The 17,712-nt window shown below is 38.6% G+C and overlaps 1 protein-coding gene across 5 annotated transcripts in view; it reads right to left on the bottom strand.

Annotated features, from left to right (window-relative positions):
- Window positions 1–17,467, bottom strand: part of RASSF9 (Ras association domain family member 9) — a 30,590-nt gene extending 13,123 nt beyond the window's left edge. The window contains exons 1-2 of one of the 5 annotated variants that reach the window (XM_071765827.1): window positions 17,421–17,467; window positions 16,049–16,468 (exon numbers count right to left, since the gene is read on the bottom strand). In XM_071765827.1, the coding sequence (XP_071621928.1) occupies window positions 16,049–16,095 (47 nt within the window). In that variant the 5' untranslated portion in view covers window positions 16,096–16,468; window positions 17,421–17,467. Of the gene's footprint in view, window positions 1–11,258; window positions 11,496–15,431; window positions 15,642–15,693; window positions 15,937–16,048; window positions 16,608–17,420 lie in introns of those variants that run through there. The other 4 variants (XM_071765818.1, XM_071765837.1, XM_071765846.1 and 1 more) reach the window with 4 other exon arrangements.
- Window positions 17,468–17,712: the final 245 nt, after the last annotated feature.

Raw genomic sequence — 17,712 nt, 5'->3', positions numbered from 1 at the left:
TATTTATTTCCCAAGAAACAAATTTCTCTCTACCATCTGTTTCTGTATCCATTTATTGTTGTTCTATGATAAGGCTTCCTACTTTACAGAAATGTACATAGACATTTATTAGAAATAAAAGAAAATTATGCATCTAGCTATTCATGTGACATTTTCAAACACAGACATCTATACTAGTTTGTACATCCTCATTGAAATATTTCAGGTATTTGAAACAAGAGAACAATTTAAACAAACACAATCAACTAGCTATGTACATTTCTCCTCATATAGGTTCATGTTCATTTTTTAATTCCTTCATAAATGCATATATTTTTCACTCAGCATGATTGTCATACTGTCAGGAAGCCTTTATGAAACATTTTAATTAGCAACAGCTGTTGAAAACTATGTCCTGTATCAATTATCATTTGCACACTTAAAACTATAACTAGTTCCTTAATGGCTTCTGCAGAGGAATGCCATCACCTCAGTTAGTTAGCATACAAAATTGCATACATTATAATTCAGCAGTGACCTATGGTTAAAATTTCTGTCTATCTAATCATCTGACACTGCATTAGTGCTCTATGACAAATTTCTGTTAAACAATTTTAAATTGGAATGGGATAGTACTATTCTGTCATGGAATAAATATCATGAAAATATGACAGTTTTTAAAAAATTATCTAGGATAGTTATTGCAAATAAATTATTCACATCAGAGATCTTGCTGACTTGAAATGGCAGAATTCAGTAAAAAAACATTGGAAACTGTGCTTCATTCTGCTAACTGTAGTGCTTGGACACAGATGTCCAAACAGGGACAAAAATTTAAGAAAAAGGAAAAAAAAACCCAACATGGCAATAGTTAAAACAGATATGAAAGACATAAATGCAGCCAACAACAAAAACCAGCAAGGACTGACAGTAATATTTCTATCATGTAAGTAGATGGACAGTAGACTTTGTACCACATAGAAAATAAGCCAAAAGATTCCATTCAGAATGTTACACCAGTAGAAATAAATAAATAAGAGACTTTGTAAGAGGAATTATACACCTTATTCACAAGGTAGGAGTGGTATTTCTGGCAGAGTATCTTGCCCCTCACTCAATAATTTCATAACTCTCTCATTGTTCCAGTGGCCAAGATTGTTTTGCAAAATCTCATTTCCAAAGTTTGAGTGCAGATTTTCTGCAAAGGTGACCAAAAGGCTACTAAATCCTCACCTTTTCTTACTAGCTTTAAAAGCAGATGCTTATCTACTAATCACTCAACCTTAAAGCAGATGCAAAGGCTGCAGTCTCCATTCAGATGAAGACTGCATCTGTCCCTGCCCTCTTCTCTGTCTTACCTCTTCCCTTAGGGGTACACATTCTCTAGAAATTACATCTATGCTTTAAACCTGTCTTCCTGTCAGACAAATCATAATTTCTCAATTGTATATTCAAATCCATAAGTCTGATAAGTGGATATTAGTCAAAAAAAATCTTTGGAACCACAGTGAGTAACACCAGGAAGCATGCTGTGTACACAAAATGCCATGACAGGTAATACATTCATAGTAACATGTCTGTTTTTGTGGTGGCCCTAACACAGTGGAGGTTTTAGAATGGGGGAGAGTTAGTTGTCCACCAAAATACTTTCCAAGATGAGCAACATGAACAATTTGCTCTACTGGGAAAACATTCTTTGATGTGTATATTGCAACTGCTACTGAGGAAGCAGCTGGGATACAGAAATAGAAAAACAAACGCTGACATGTTCAATGGTAGTAATTCTTTAGACCATGATGGAGGGATACAGAAAGATGGGCATTTTCAAATGTCTCAGTGGTAGTATGCAGCACACAAAGTTTAGGTTTTCCAGTATAGGAAACACTACATCTTGATTTTGGACAGCAGGTAGCTCTCACGAGTTGACAAATGAAGATGCCACTGGTATTTTTTTTCATATACCACCAAAATTTTGCTCCACTGCAAAAAATATTACCTCTATATTGTTCTTGTGCCTATTTAAGTGCCTACACATATTCCAAGATTTATGCATTCATTACACTGTACAAGCTATGGTTACACTACACAAACAAGAGTCCTATTAACAAGAGGAAGCAGAGTCACTGAAAGCTCATTGAGAACACAGGCTTCTAAATGATCAAGTTCGAGCAACTATCACAGCTAGCAGATACATGATTTATTCAACTTCTCCCATTAGAATTTTTATATCTGCCTTTCAGAAGCACCCTGATTGTTTATGAGCTTTTGAGATCAAAGAAATGAGGGGAATTCCAAGGGCCAAAAGCACAATTCTTATTGTTCTTGTTGTTCCATTAAATTCAGGTCAACGTTTGTTGAAAGGCAAACATATAATATTTCCCTCCCCTGGGTCTGTTGACAACTTGCCCAGTGAAAAAATAAACACAAAGCATTCTGAGCTTGGGTCTACACTGCCAAAACATGAACAAAGCGCACCGTAAGTAGACCAGTGACAACATGGTAAGTTGAATAAAGGAACAAGATACAGATGAGGAAATAAAAAAGACTTCATGTCACTTTTCCAGTACTCCCTGGGCTAAAGGAGGCTCGGATGGTTACCACCTTATGAGCCCTTGTACACAGTGCATAGCTCAAAGAGTTCAGTGTATCTCTTCTCTGCTCCTGGTGGCTCCATATCCAGATGCTAACCTCAATGACAATAAAGGAAAAAAAGTCCATCTAGACTTAGTTTCTTTTCACCAATCTTCAAGCTGAACTCAGGCTCAGCAAAGCTTCTCTTCCTTACATCTTTTCCTGATGGCTATCTACTGTAACTACTTCTGTAGCTGCTCAAGCAGCAGCCTCTGGTGAATTTCAGAGTATGGACACTATTCTTGGTGGTCCTGAAAAGGAACATTGTGGGAATCAGTATTTTTGTCTTCGATTTTTAAGCACCCCAATGTTCCCCAGACCCATCTCCAAAATACACAAACTTATTGGCAAAGGAACGACCTTAGGAAATTGATTATCCTAGACACTATTTTTAGTCTTTTAGGGGTTTTTTAGTCTATTTTTAGTCCAATAGGTCAGCAATTGCATGCCTTAAAATATCATTAACTTAGGCAATCTGATGTCTACTTGGCATTTCCATGTCCTTGCTTGTGCTAGCGTTGTTAATGTAACCAAAGGGTTTCCAGCTTGATAAACTGACAGCAAACTAACGCAGAAAAAACAAAAAAAGCAACAACCACCCAAACAAACAAAAAACAAAACAACAAGGAACTGGAAAAACGGAAAAAAATTTTGAGTAATGCTCCCTAAGTTGGGTTCTGTGGTGTGAGGTGAAAATCATAGCAGTGCAAAAGAAACGGCAGAGTGGCGTGGAGTATAGCAAGAGGACTTAGGGATGCCTTTTGTGCAACAGCAAGCCTTTAGATTGTTCAGCTATCTCATTAAACATCACCCTTTCTTAACTTTTGACATCTAATAAGTTTTCAAAGTAGCTTTTTTTTTTTTTTTGTATATCCTAAAGCCTAGTTTGAATATCTCTTTAGAGTTTGCCAGGAGTGAGAACGGCAAGATGGGCTTTAATTTTCTTCTGTATTTATTGCAGTAAATTTTGCAGAGACTTGAACTACCGCACCTTGAAATTATACTGTATGATCTTCCCCATTTCATTTGCCTTCATTATGGAAGATGTCACCTCAAAAGGGGTTCTATTAAGACCTCATTTACAATGAATCCTTTTTCAAATTTCTTCCTTGAACTTTCTGAAATATAATTCAGTGACAAATGTGTTCCATTACTTACAGTATTTGAAGAGCTGAAAGGAAAAAAATAACATGAGATGATGAAGTGGACTCATATAAATCTTCACCCTAAAGAACTAAATTGAGTTCTAGATACATAATTACGCTAACAAGAAGAGTGGACATAAATTTTAAAAAAAGAAACCTGAAGCATTTCAGTGTCCATTGACAATGAGAGAGATTTGTGCAGTTTCTTCTTTCATGTAATTTTCTAAAATTGCTTATCAATGAATGCTTCAATATGTAGTTAGTCAGACACATGCTGATAGGGTCTCTTCAACATCACATCCTCTCTGAAGAATCTACTGAACAAATGAAATAAATTGCTAACCTTACCAACTGTGCTCTGCCCTAGCAATGGATATGCTAGAGGAGGGCACAGGAGCTTGCAAAACGAGTTCTACCCAGCTGAGCAATAGAGATAGGGAAGGCAAGAAGGGAGGAATTGCTTTCTGAAACAAGGTTAATGCTGGATCATAAAGATCAAAAGTAATAGGAAATTCACTGGATGAATGTAAAGAAGAAAGCATAGGCAAGGGAGAGATACAGAGAATGGTGTTCAGTACTACACACATTTTTTAGTTGTGAGAAGATAAAGGAAGGAAGCTGACTGCAGAGGGAAGACATTCTGTGATTCAGAGAAAAAGGCCCGTGAATCCTAAAATATTTGAATGATCATGACTTAAGCCCAAAAACTATTCCAAAACAAAGATGAAGAACACAGAAAATAAGTTTCCAGCTAGGACCACCAGAAGAGGCTCAAAATCATGTCAGTTGTCCAGCACAACCCTCCCACTGAAGCTGAGCTGTTTGCCTGACCTCCAAACCACGACTCACTATGAAACAGACCACAAAGAAAAAGGCCTTGTTAAAGCACCTAAGATAACACACCTGAATGTTATTGAACAGTTTAGAAAGGAAACATTCACAAATTTTATGCAGCTGAAAAGATGGCAACCCCTGGCAAAAGATTTGTGATGAACAGTGAGAGCAGCTGTGGCACAAAAACCTGCAGTGGGCACAGCTGAAGCTAATAAGGCCAGGTGAGTGTGGCCAAAGGCCAAGGCAGAACCAAGAAATAATGGGGATAGTTTTGGGAGATGCATCTAGGCCAGGATAGTGATTAACCCAAGAGGACTGTGACACCAGAGAGGCACAGCAAGCCACTTGTCTTTAGTTCACAGAAAGCCAGACTGAGTCAACATTCAAATTAACCTGGTGTTTCTTTATTTCACATATCCAACTGCCTTTGCATGGGGGATCCTTTCAACATATGAGCAATTTAAATGACTTCATAGCTCAGGGAGGATAAAAAGGCAGTTTACTTCTAAGAAGGCACTTTATAAACTGACTGGATACCACAGTGACAGCTGAATGAAGACATTCTTCCTCATGCCATGCAAACAACTCTGCGATGTTTGGAGAAAGACACATATTTAGCATTCTTCTCTGACATGTTCACATTCTGTTTGTCACTTCTGACTTAACAAACTGCTTTATGTACCCAGTTTTGTAGTATGTAGATGCATATGTATGAAATCTACAGAAATCTACAGAACTGGCTATTTCTGAACCTATTGCTTATATACATGATGGTTAGGGGGTTGTAATACATTTTATTGTACATTAGACGTAGACAATATAAGGTAGATCTATAATAAGATATGTGACAGTGTATCTTAATGTACTACATATATGCATTACATGACCACACACAATGCAAACTGTCATATATGCATTTATATAGTGAATATATACCTACCATGCACAAACTCTTTAGCTGAAAGAAAAGTTGTAGTCAAGCACTCAAGTGTGGTGGTAAAGTTCTCCATGCTACCTAATCTAATGAAAATTAATTTGATTCACCATACCCATAGCAAAGTGCATTCCCTTCCCTTCCATCACCCCTGCCTCACTCAAATGCACACAGAAGAAAATCCTCAGCTTTGCCAAAGCCACAGAACGCATTGAGGCATTGCAGAAACATGATGTTAGAACTTTCAGGTGTCTTTCCCACCACTGAAATTCATAATCCCCTCTTGGACAATTAAGCTTCCATAAAAAGTGCCCCAGAAGAATTCAGCTCCAAACAACAGGATTTGCTGAATTGACCTGAAGTAGTCAAGAACATGAATGAAAGGGCAAGACTTAGGTAATACTATACTGCTTCCAGATGTCCACTACATTAAAAAAAAAAAAAAAAAAAAAAAGAAAAAAGTTAATTAGAATGGAAGCCAAAAGCCTGATCTCCTTATCCCACTGAAGCCTTCTACAAAAATCCTTGTCCTCCTATGGGTTGCTGTAACTTATAGGAACCACCACAAAACGGAAAGAGCTTCAACAGGAAATACTTGAAGAACTTCTGTTTAGAATAGCTTGACAGGATTTTCCTGACAAATACAGGTTGAGGATGCCAGGATGGGCATCTCACAAGGGCGTATGGGCCATAGCAGTGCCTGGTTGCACTTTATGTGCTGTTGAACATGCTCTGAACAGGACTATTATGTGGGACCTCATGGTTGAAACAGCTAAAAAAAGTGCCTTTTTCGTAAGTTTGGTAAGGTGTGAGAGAAGCACATAACTGCAGGGTTTGCAGGACTCGTGTGATGGGAATATACATGATAGGGATGTAGGTGGCTGGGGAATGCTGCCAGTCAAAAAATTTCTACCTCAGGATTTAATCATAACTTTTTGATCAGAAGTTCTTAAAGCTATTTTTAGGTGACTACAATAACATGTAGGTACTAAAGCCTCCTTCATAAATCCAGCCCTTTTTTCTTACATTTGTGCAGTATCTATGCATTTTATATCTTCTCTAGGTACAGCACAACCTTTCATAGAAGACTTTTTTTTTTTTAATTTAAGCTTTTACTATTTGCCTTTTATCACCACATATTCAACTGCTTCACAAGCTGACAGATTTCTGAGTTTATCTCCATGTAGTCTTGTAAGGAGAGTTCCCTTTTACAAACCAAAGTTCAAAAAAACTTAGGCCAAAGCTATCCACTTGCTAAGTTCCCACTCTGACTAGCTAAATTGGTATCTATAGAGAGGGACAAAGAAGGACGTCCATAAAATTCCTTTGCCCAGCCTTCGTGCAAAACAGATTACAGGACACTGAATTGGTATATCAGGGACATGCAGTGAGTAACTACTTTTATAAACTGCAGTTTAAGTGACTTGCCCAACATCACGTAGGAATTTTGTGGCAGGGACAGGGAAGACATCCATGCTATTAGGATGGTTCTCCCTTAATCATACATTATCCACCTGTAATTCACTTCTTCATTCACTGTTCCCTTTTTAATTTCTAAAATGAATGGTATAAAAGATGGTTAATTAGGTGCTCTACAAAGTCTGACCATGCTCCATGGAAGACCTTCCCTTTGAAAGTGACTGGGGTGGAGCTCATGTCATCTACTTCAAGCTATTTAAAATGTAGATGTGTTGTCAATTTTCTGACCTTCCTCTGTAATCAGTGGCATTAGATAGGCACCTCCAAAAGGGTGACTAATCCCATACTGAAAGCCTGTCTAAGCTGAATGCATTGCCCTCTGGAAGTGTTTAGATGTATCCATCAACTACAAAGGGTACCGAGATGACTAGATACCTAAATTTTCAATGGCTCAAGTTGAGTAAGATGAAGCTCAACTTTTGTTGTTTTTCCCTGTACCTGAATCTCATGAACAGTAAGTATGAGTGTCAATAAAAGTAAGCACTGTGACCATCCACAACTGCAGTGCCAAATATAACTCAGATCTTCGTCTGTTCATCTATCTCATGGGAAAACAAACATTAGTTACCAACCTAGACCTTAAAGTACCACGAGTCTGGGAAAATGTAGTAAATTCAATACCAATAATAAATTTTTGTTAGGGAACTGGATTTGTACAGAGCTTTTCAGTAAAACAGGATAGTAACAACAAAGTGGCCCCAAGAGATACAGGCAATAATCAAGCTGCAGAAGTATATTTCGTGCCTTAGCAATCAGTACAGAAGAAGTCTGTCAGCAGGCAATGTCCAAGTTAAACAACAGTTCAGAACATCAGTTGATCAATTAGGAAGCCAACAGAAACAATATCTGATTAAAATTGGCATATGATCCCACATTTATACATACTACTAAGACACTCTTTGAATAGTGAGCAGAATGTAGTAACTCCATGTGACAAATGATGCACACTTCATGTCATCAAAATGGTGTCCCCACTGTTGTTTTGAAAAATTTTGTAACAGTGCTTTTTTCAAAGTGTTTTCACAGTGGCAACTATCCCCTGTAGAAATAATCCTTTGGAACTTGGAGAAGGCTAGGAAAGCAAAGTAAGGTGTTTCACATGGATGAAGGAATATATTAGTAGAGAGCAAATTGCAGGTTCAAGACCCCAGGGCAGAGTCTCTTAAAAATTAGTAGTCTTCCCTCAACTACATTGTTCCACTCAGGTGATGCATCCTTGCAAGTTAAAATGAGGTAATCATATTTATATTGAACCAAACCAAAACTTGGTAGTAGATTATTACATTTTTATAAACCTGATTTTGTTCCCAAACATGAAAATGTTATGTTTTTCCATATTTATTTCAAGATTTGTTGATTTTTTATTATTAAAAGGGGGACAAAATAAGTATCTTGTGCTTTTCAAGAGAAGTGATTACATTTTCCATTACAATGGGAAATTGATAACTCAGAATTCTCTAGTTTAACACGTGAGAACAGACAGAATTGGAAAATAAAGAAAGCAAATTAATCAGATTGACAGTTTTGCCTCTCCAAATAGAAAAATTGTATTTCGGTATTTAATTCACAGCAAGTACCCACCCTCTGTAAAATTATATTTTCCTCCTATCATTACTTTGCAGATTGACTGATTAATGTGAAAAACAAACAAACAAAAAACAACAACAAAAAATCCTCAACCCCAGAAAACAGGGGTTTACATCACATCCAAGACTGTAACATAAGAAATAAATTAGTAGCTTGGCTTCCTCTAATGCTCAAAAAATATAGGTCTAACAACCATCAAAGTACAACTGAAATGGTTTAAATTGACAGAGGCAAACATTTACTCAGGCAGACAGAAGAGAGAATGAAACAGGAAAAGTTGGTGAAAGAGAAACACTTTTTTGAAGTGCATTTGAGAGGTGTGCCAAACTTGCACTGGAATACTTTCTTTCAAGTTTAGAGGCCTTTATTCCTCTCCATATGATATCAGGATTTAGGTTTCATAGCATTAAAAATGTAATTACGTGACAACTTTGTTATCATTAGCAGTTATACCTTCCTTTTTGATTTTTGGTTTCAATAATTAAATTTCTTTCCTTATGTTCACCTCACAATACCATCTCAAAAGCTGCTAAGAACACACATGGCATTTCTGTTAGTTATTTCCCTTTCTGTGACATTTTTAGCATTAGGAAAAAAATTACACCACTGAAAATTCCCAAGTGAATCATGTGAAATCAAACCTAAACAATCCACAGAGAATTCTCATCCATCTCTAGAGGATTGTACAGGAATTAGAGACAAGGAACTCCCAGGTTTTACTCATATCTCTCCCACTAACTGGCTTTTATATTCTTCACTTCTACAGATTTTACACTGTCTAGTCATGCCCAACTTATTTTCCTGAGGCATGTAAACATTATCACCCAAATTACAGCTAAGGAAAACTAAGTATGCTTATCAGTTGTCTGAGGTCACAAACTAGTTGGTATCATTATAATTATTACAACACGTGAACCTTCAGTGTATTTCTGTATAGGTCAAGTCAGGAAAAGGCAACTAGTGGGTAATTCTGGTACCTGCTTCAGGCAGCCTTCAGAAAGGTGTTCAAAGAAGTTTCTTTTAGATAAGGCTTCCCAAAATAGGCAACTTCCAAAATCACTGATTAGTTCTTGGATTTTGTATTTCTGTATAAGACATATGCATGATAAATTATTTAGGAAAAAATCTCATTTTTATTGCAAGAATGTGGAATCTTTGCAGCCCTGAAAGATAAAATGCCATCACCACAATTTGCATGAAAGGTATACTGCACGCAGTTCTAATTTTTTTCTCCTGGGCGACAGACATGAAAGAGTATACTAAAAACCAGAAACAAACCCAACAAACTGATCTGGTAGAATTTTTCAGAGAACTCTGCTTGACATTTGTCTGTAGTATAGTATCTTACCCACCTGAAAATTACTGATCTGTTTTTGTTTATTTAATGTCTATTTTCTGTAGAGGATGGTTACAGCCTTTGTTAAATAAAATTATTCATCTGTTTTCCCCTCTTATTCCATTTGGCTTGTCATTCTTTCTTTCTGAAACCATGTGACTCTTAATGTGTTGTGTCCTGCGTGATACTTGGGGAATTGCTGGCACAGTAATACTGCAGAAGAAGGCAGAAAGTCACCATATAACATATGAGAAACAACAGGTGATAATGATATCTCAGTTGCCTATGCACACAACTGAGTATCAGCATGTCCAACATTTAGTTCTAGGACTCACTTAGTGTGTTGTCCTAAACAAAAACATTCTCTTGCATCATCCTTTCTGTCACCATTAATAAGGATTTATCTACATACTAAATATAGAAGTTGGACAAAGTAATTAAGGCTTGTACAGAATGTGTAATGTTAATGCTTGCAAATAATTATGTTTAAGGACACAATTTTATGTTACTATTCATCATATAAAAAAAAACAAACAAAAAAAAAAATAAGATTTTTCTAAGCATAACTGTATATAACTTTGTAGATCAATCAAGAGATACTACTCTGATTACCACTGACTTTTATTAAATTTATTAGAGTTTTTTTTTAAATCCCTGTCTTTTAAAACTTGCATCTCTCTACTGAAATCACATTTAGTAAAATGTCTGTGTCTCCATATAAAATGCTAACTTTTCATCAATGACAAATCAACACTGATGAGCAAGAATTTTCTTTTCTATTACTAAAAAAAAGTTTATTTTCTGAAATGTATCTTCTCAGCCTGACTCTACACTATATTAGTGTTTCAGATTATATTAGTGTTTCAACTTAACCTAAGTAATGCACTTTTCTTAGATGGTGTAGTATTACACACATCTATTACTCATTTTATTTACTCCTTTGGAATGAAATTGCTGTCTGCCCTCCTGGAATAGTAGATAATTAACTCTTTAGAAATAAGGTTAGTGTTTTGCTAGACAAAAAGCTCTTCCTGAAAGTGAAGTGAACAAATATGTACAAAGATTATTAAAAAATGTATTCAACAATTTTGACCCGAGACAAAACCGACAAGCCAGACTAGAAAATAAATTATGATGTGTGAACTCTATCTCAAAAAGAAATTTCTGTGGTAACTCACTAGTATATCTCACACTCAAAGAAAAGTAAAAAAATAAGGAGAAGAATGTGTTCCACCATTACCAAACAAGCTCTACCTTTTCAATCAAAATATTTAACAGAGATAGCACCACCGATTCTAAAAAAGCTTTTATCCACCCCCTCCAACATACATACCAAATGCCTGGTAGTCTGGAACCAAAAAGCACGTTTATAACTTCATACAGACTTTTCTCTGGGTATGCTCATCCAAGAGGAGAAGTATCAGACATCTCACATGATCCCCTGAGACTTACAGTGTGGGTCATACACAGTTCATTTAGATAAGCAGCTGATCTCCAGGATTTTTTCCACTCCAAACCTAAATGCTGAGTATTTTCTGTTTTGCTCCACCAAGGCTTAAAATGTGCAGCAGTGTACTCAACCGTAGAGCAGTAGAGATGTTCAGAGTAATAGTCAAATCACTGTGCTAACTAGGTATGATGAGAAAATACTGGAGGGAGGGAGAAAGGGAGGGAACATAGTAATACTAGGTCAGTATCAGATAAATGAAGTCTCTAATCTAATTCATTAACTTGTGCTTGTAATATAAAACATGAGAGAATAATTGAATGTTTCTCTCACCGGGGAGGAGCCTCTGACTATCAGGACAGGAAGAACTCCCTCTCTAGATGCATAAATGAATGGATTTATACAGTCTGTCTTTTTACCAGTGAACCAGAGATGAAATGTTTAGAGAGAGACAGACATAAGGAGCAAGTAAATCTTCACCTCCTATACAGTGCTATGGCACTGAGACATGGGCAGGAAAATGTAGGGGGAAAAGCAAAGCAAACCAAAAAAACCCCAACAAAACATGAAGGAAAAGCAAAGGCAACATATATATTTAAATAATAACAGATCTGTAACACAAATGTTTCATCATTAAGCAGTGCTGTGAGTTCAGATGAGTTGTATGTCAACAACACACAAATGGTTGTGGTAAATTTAGGACTAGCACGAATTACACTGGCAAAAAATATTAAGTTATTTGTGCTAACAGGACAGCCCTACAGAATTAAGGACAACCATGTGAAGGAGAGGGATTCCTGAAATCCTCTGTCTTTCAGATTGCTACTTCCCTGGCTACAACTTGCATGGAACAGAACTTCCACAAGTTTAGGTAAGGTTTGTGTCAAAACACCCTAAAAAGTGGCCACAATGAAAGAGAAAAGCAATGGAGTTGGCTTTCTTGGTGTGAGGTCACTGTAAGATAATGGTAGATTCAGTTATCCTTCAGATGGTGGGTAATGCACGTCTGCAGAATTTAAAGGAACCTAGAAACCCACTTTTGGAAGTGACCAAACCTAGCACCTAAGAACACTAATCTTACAGAGAATCAATGGCGCATATATTCCTGTTCTACTTATCAACCAGGAAATTGTATACACCATGAAACCCTGGTACATAAACACTGCAAGTACTTATGCTTTGTATCTGTTGCTCATATTTGGATATGGATATGGATACGGAGTTATTTTGTCTCTGTGCAGTGCAATGTGTTAGATCAATACTAGACTTTATCTGCAAAGAACTCAAAGCCCTTCCTCACACCATCACACTTCTGAAGTGTAATGTCATCTAAGCATTCCTCATGCTCCCAGAGAATAGCATCTTTAACAGATTTACATAAAAATAAATCCCCTTGAGTTTATGCATACTGCAGAGGCTTAGTCCTGAAGGAAACTCTCCCTTTTCCTTTATTGCCTTAGAGAGTACAGCCTGTCCCTGCCAAGCACATTTCTGTTTGTAGGTGGGTGGAGCATGGCCTTGCTACCTTTTGGATGTATTGTTCTCCAGGGGACACAGTGACAAGCACATACAAGCTCTGGGACTTAATTTTTTTTCTGGATGTCACAGGAGGTCAAAGAATTTTAGCAAAACTCCTCCTAACTTTTGAAAAAGATATCAAGATATCATTCATTATCTTTCTGGCCAAGACAAATACTCTGGGGCAACATTCCTAACAGCTCCTCCTCTGAAACAAAATCAGGGTTTAGAGTGATCTAATGGTTACCTAGGTAGGCCTTATGCTGTCTGTCTACGTGAGCAATATTTCATCAGCCCAAGAGAGTAACACCAACTGAAGATCTTTCAAAATACTCAGAGCAGCTCAACAGAGGTTTTGTCTTCCTGACGTTTAATCTCAGTTTCTTTCTCTAAAGGCCTGTGGCATCACAGCCAACATCCCCTGCCTCTTGCTCAAATACCTCATATACACAAACTTAGAGTAACCATTTAAAACTCCAAGGTCTTAAGGATAGAGACTGACATTTTACGATCTGGCTACTGTGAATCAGAGCCCTGATCTGGGACCTCTTGCAGGGTTATGCTGCAAGACAAGCACTAATTAGAGAGGTGTCATCTTCTTATCTGAGGAAATTACTGTAATGCCTTCATTTTCCTTCTGGCTCTTCTTCCAACTACCTTTGTTGCCTTGACTTAGCTTTATATCCTCCTCCCCTAAACATAGATTTTTATTCCTCATTTGCTTATCTGATGACTCTCAGGAGTTATTTGCATGTAGTTAATGGTCATTAAACACTTTCAGTGAAAAAGCAAAGTGGAAGTACTTTCTCCCCCTGTACTCCACCTGTACGCAATATTTTTTCTGTTTCAGAAACTGAGTTTCTTAAAGACAAGCACCAGGACTAATAAAGCTGCAGATTAAATACATACCTATATGTATGTCCCTTTTTGGTCCCTCTTTACATGTAGGCAAACTAAGGTGAGCCACAAGTTCTGGCTCTCCAGCTCTAAACTGTCAATTATTTTAAGCTCAATTGACTTAATTTTCAATGTTTCAAATGAGCTCACAAAGATAAAATTACAATGAAAAAAGAATTACTACATAGCTCTTCATCACAACAAAAGACCCTTTTTACTTTTTAAGTTAGTAAGTTTTTAATTCTCAAAATTCAGCATTGAAAGCTAACATTAGATACAAAGAAATGTAAAAACTTGAATTGATAATAACATGTCTTAAGAATTATGTAGTTTGCTTTGTTCTTTACAAACCTCCCCCCCCAAATTTCTGTTGCCACAAGACTTTCCGATCCATATTGCCACTAATACCTTTCTACCATTAAGCACACTAATTTCTTTTCTCAGAGGGAGGTGGGAACGGGAAAAGTGGAACTAAAAGAAAGTAGATGTTCATACTAATGGCTCCTTTGGTATTTTAATTTTTATTTGCTATATAAAGCTTTGGATTATGACTTTCTTTTCCTAAGGAATAAAAGGTCACATGAACAAACACAGTGATACTGATGCAATTAGTGTGAAGGTATTTTAAAGGTCCAAAAGAAAAACTGTCTCACCATTTAATAGGGTGGAACTGTGCTTTGGGATTTAACGTCTTTTTTCAGGTAACTGATAGCAAAAGCAAAACTTTTACTTTAATAGTAATGCATTTAGAACTCTATTTATGAACAATTTAATACAAAAATTCATTTCCAGCTTTCCAGATCTTCTGAACATAGAATGGGCCACTCGAGAAGTACATCAAAGCTCTTCTGTTTCCAGATACATTAACAAAATGCAGTTTACTGAGTAACCTACTGTATTAAATAGCTCCTATTTTTTAAACCTTGACTCTTACAGTCTTTCTGATTTATATTGCACATAGTATGCTAAGTTCCAAAAAAAATACACACACAGAGAACATAGTTCAGTATACTGAATGGGAAAACCGAAAGCCAAACCTGCGAAAAAACCAGGACCATTTCACATTAGTTTTTAGGGTACAGTTAAGTCTATGGAAAAGATTTACCCTTGTGCATCCCTCAATATGATTTAAATTTCAGCGGTGAGCAGCAGTCTAAGTAAGGAATAGATTATATGTGACTTTTGAGTTTCCTGCTGAACCATAAATTGAGTGATCTGTTTCAGTTCAGTTTCAGCTAGATGGGTTCAGCCACTGTAAATTCCTTCGAGTTTCAAGCAAATTTACTCCACTCCATTTACTCTTAAAAAAATGTACTGCCATCCTAGCACTTTAACCGATGACATAACTTTTTCTTCTCTTTTCAGCTGGTGTGCATGGCATGTGGATGCATGCACAACGTGAGGGGCAAAGTCCCCACCAAGAAACTTTGCAGAAGCCAACCCAGGCACCAGAGTTGTCATCCTCAACATTTCCTAGGCAAAACCCCACAACCCATAAGCAATCAAGTCCAGCTCAGGCTAAGGGCTAACAAGAAAAAAACAACAACAACAAAAAAATCATCCCCTCTGCCCACTCTGGATGATTGATGCTCTCCCAACCTGCCAACCTCACAGCCACCGGAGAGGTTAGGAGACGGGACAGACCTTAAGGGGCTGCAGGCTAAGCTCTCCCTCCCAGGGAACGCGGGGAGTAAGCGGGATTCGAGGGGCCCGGGAGCCGGCCCGGTGCAGATGGGCCCGGAGCACTCTTCCCTTGAGAAACCCGAGGAGGCTTTTTCTAGTGCGGGCGAGGAGTTCAGGTCCCCACCGTCCCCGGCCGCCTGCACTTGCCTCAGCAGGCAGGACCCTCACTCCGGGGCCACCCGCGCCTTTCCTCCCAGCCCCGGCCCAGCCTCATCTCGCTCACCCGGGGGAGTTCCAGCCTTCGCTTCGCTTTAGACGGCGGAGGTTCAAAGTCAGGAAGAGCTACCTTCCCCTCCCTGGAGACACTGCCCAGGAGTCAAAAGAGACAGAGGAAAGCGGGGAGAGGCCGGTCGAAAGGAGGAGGGGGGGGGGGGAGATTCTCCCCTTGCCTCGGCGCACACCGACCCTCCCTCCGGCCCAGCTCACACGGGCAGGTGAGCCCCGAAGTTGCAGCTCCCGGGAGCGGCATAGGTCCGGAGCTACACATCCTCCCCGCAAAACCCAAGACCAAAAAACAAAAAAAAAAAAGAGTATAAAAGAAATCGGTCCCATACCGCCCTCGAACCCGCGCACTTTACCTGTTTTTATGCCGCGTTTTTAATAAATTCCTTCCAAAGGGAGCCATGATCCCAGCGGCAGGAGCATAACATCAGCGATCCCCAACAGTTCGAGGGTGTTCCCTTCTCCCCTATTTTTTTCCTTGAGCGTCTTCCAGCTTGTTAATAGTCACTGAGCGCAGCGATGAGCTGGAAGTTGTGCAATTTACTGCTAACTTTGAACTCCGGCTTGTTGCTGCTGCTGCTGCACCTTTGGAGTCCTGCCCAGCTGCAAACTTGAAGGAGGCGTTTAGGAGCAGGAAAAAGAAAGGAGGGGGGGAAACACGCACTTGCTCTTGCGATGTGAAGTTATGCACAGAAATTGCTAAACATTCAGTCTCGTCACCCTCAGGGCACCAGCCAGCAAATGGGAGCGAAGGGGCTTTGCTCCTGTGGGGAATTCTGTAAAAACACACAACAAAAGGATTGAAAACTTTCCCCGGGAGGCTCCAGCCACATCAGGTCAACTCGTTCAGCTAAACACCAGCGTTAATGAAGGGCGACCAGCAGTTGCCACACCAGTTCTCGGTGCATAATAACCCTCCTTTTCAGGACCTCTTTGCAAGGTGTTGAACAAGTAATGGGAAGATGAAGGGAAAAAGTCAGACCTATTCGCCCCCCCCCCCCTGCCCTCCCTGGATTTTTAAGTAAACGAGCTATTCGCATGAAAGCCTTCACAGACTGAATGCACCTCCAAAAACCTTTTAAGCGTGGCCTGAGAACAAGTGAAGCAGCAACACGAAAGGCTCAGTTCACGCCGCGATGTTGCAGGACCTTTTTTGTTTTTTATTATAAACTGGCTTTGCCAGGAGGGAAATGAACGCACTACAGTTCCTGTTCGCTGCAACCCCCTGGGAACGAGAGATTCGTAGTAAAGCTTCGGAAGGGAAAACTTTTTAAAGCTTCAGAAGGAAAAAAAAAACAAACAAACCAAACCAAAAAAACCCACCCCCACCCCCCACCCCCCAGAAATCTCCAAACTAAAACAACAAAACAAAACGAACCCAAACTTTTTCCTTGTTTGTTCTGTGGGTTTTGGTTTTGGGGGGATTTTGTGTATGTTCTGTTTTTGGGTTTTTTTCCTCCCCTCCTCCTCGAATTTGGAGGACCCACTTCACCCCAAAGGCTGGTGGTGAAGGTCCCAGGACCAGCAGGCTGAGGGAAATGGCAGATATAACACACACCCTTTTTTTTTTTTTTTTTTCCCCTCTTTTTTTCCTTTTTTTTTTTCTTGTTTCTCATATTACTGGGCTACCACCTTTATGCTACCACCTAAACGTGCAACACAGTATGAAATTGTTTTATTAACTAGGAGAGAAGATTAAATAGGAGCCTACCAGAGTAAGGAGCTTACCTGAAAAGAAGGCTTTTTCATTTTCTAAAATTCCTTTTTCTTCCCTTAGTCAAGATAGTTACAGCAGCCTGAAGAAAACAAAGCAAAGGCTCATTCCATGGGTTACCTATTACTGGCACCTCTGGGAATACCCTACATATTTTCAGTTCAGTCCCACGCCTCTAAATTCTCTGAGCTATAACTACAAAGAGAGAGAGACCAGAGCCTTTTAAAAGCCTTGTGTGGGTAATCATCCAAACAACACAAAAATGGGGATGCTGAAATGAAACAACTTTTGTATTTCTTATCCAGC

The sequence above is a fragment of the Heliangelus exortis genome, chromosome 1, assembly GCF_036169615.1.
Source record: "Heliangelus exortis chromosome 1, bHelExo1.hap1, whole genome shotgun sequence".
In the NCBI taxonomy this organism is placed as follows: Eukaryota; Metazoa; Chordata; class Aves; order Apodiformes; family Trochilidae; genus Heliangelus; species Heliangelus exortis.
This window is presented reverse-complemented; position numbering and strand designations above follow the sequence as displayed.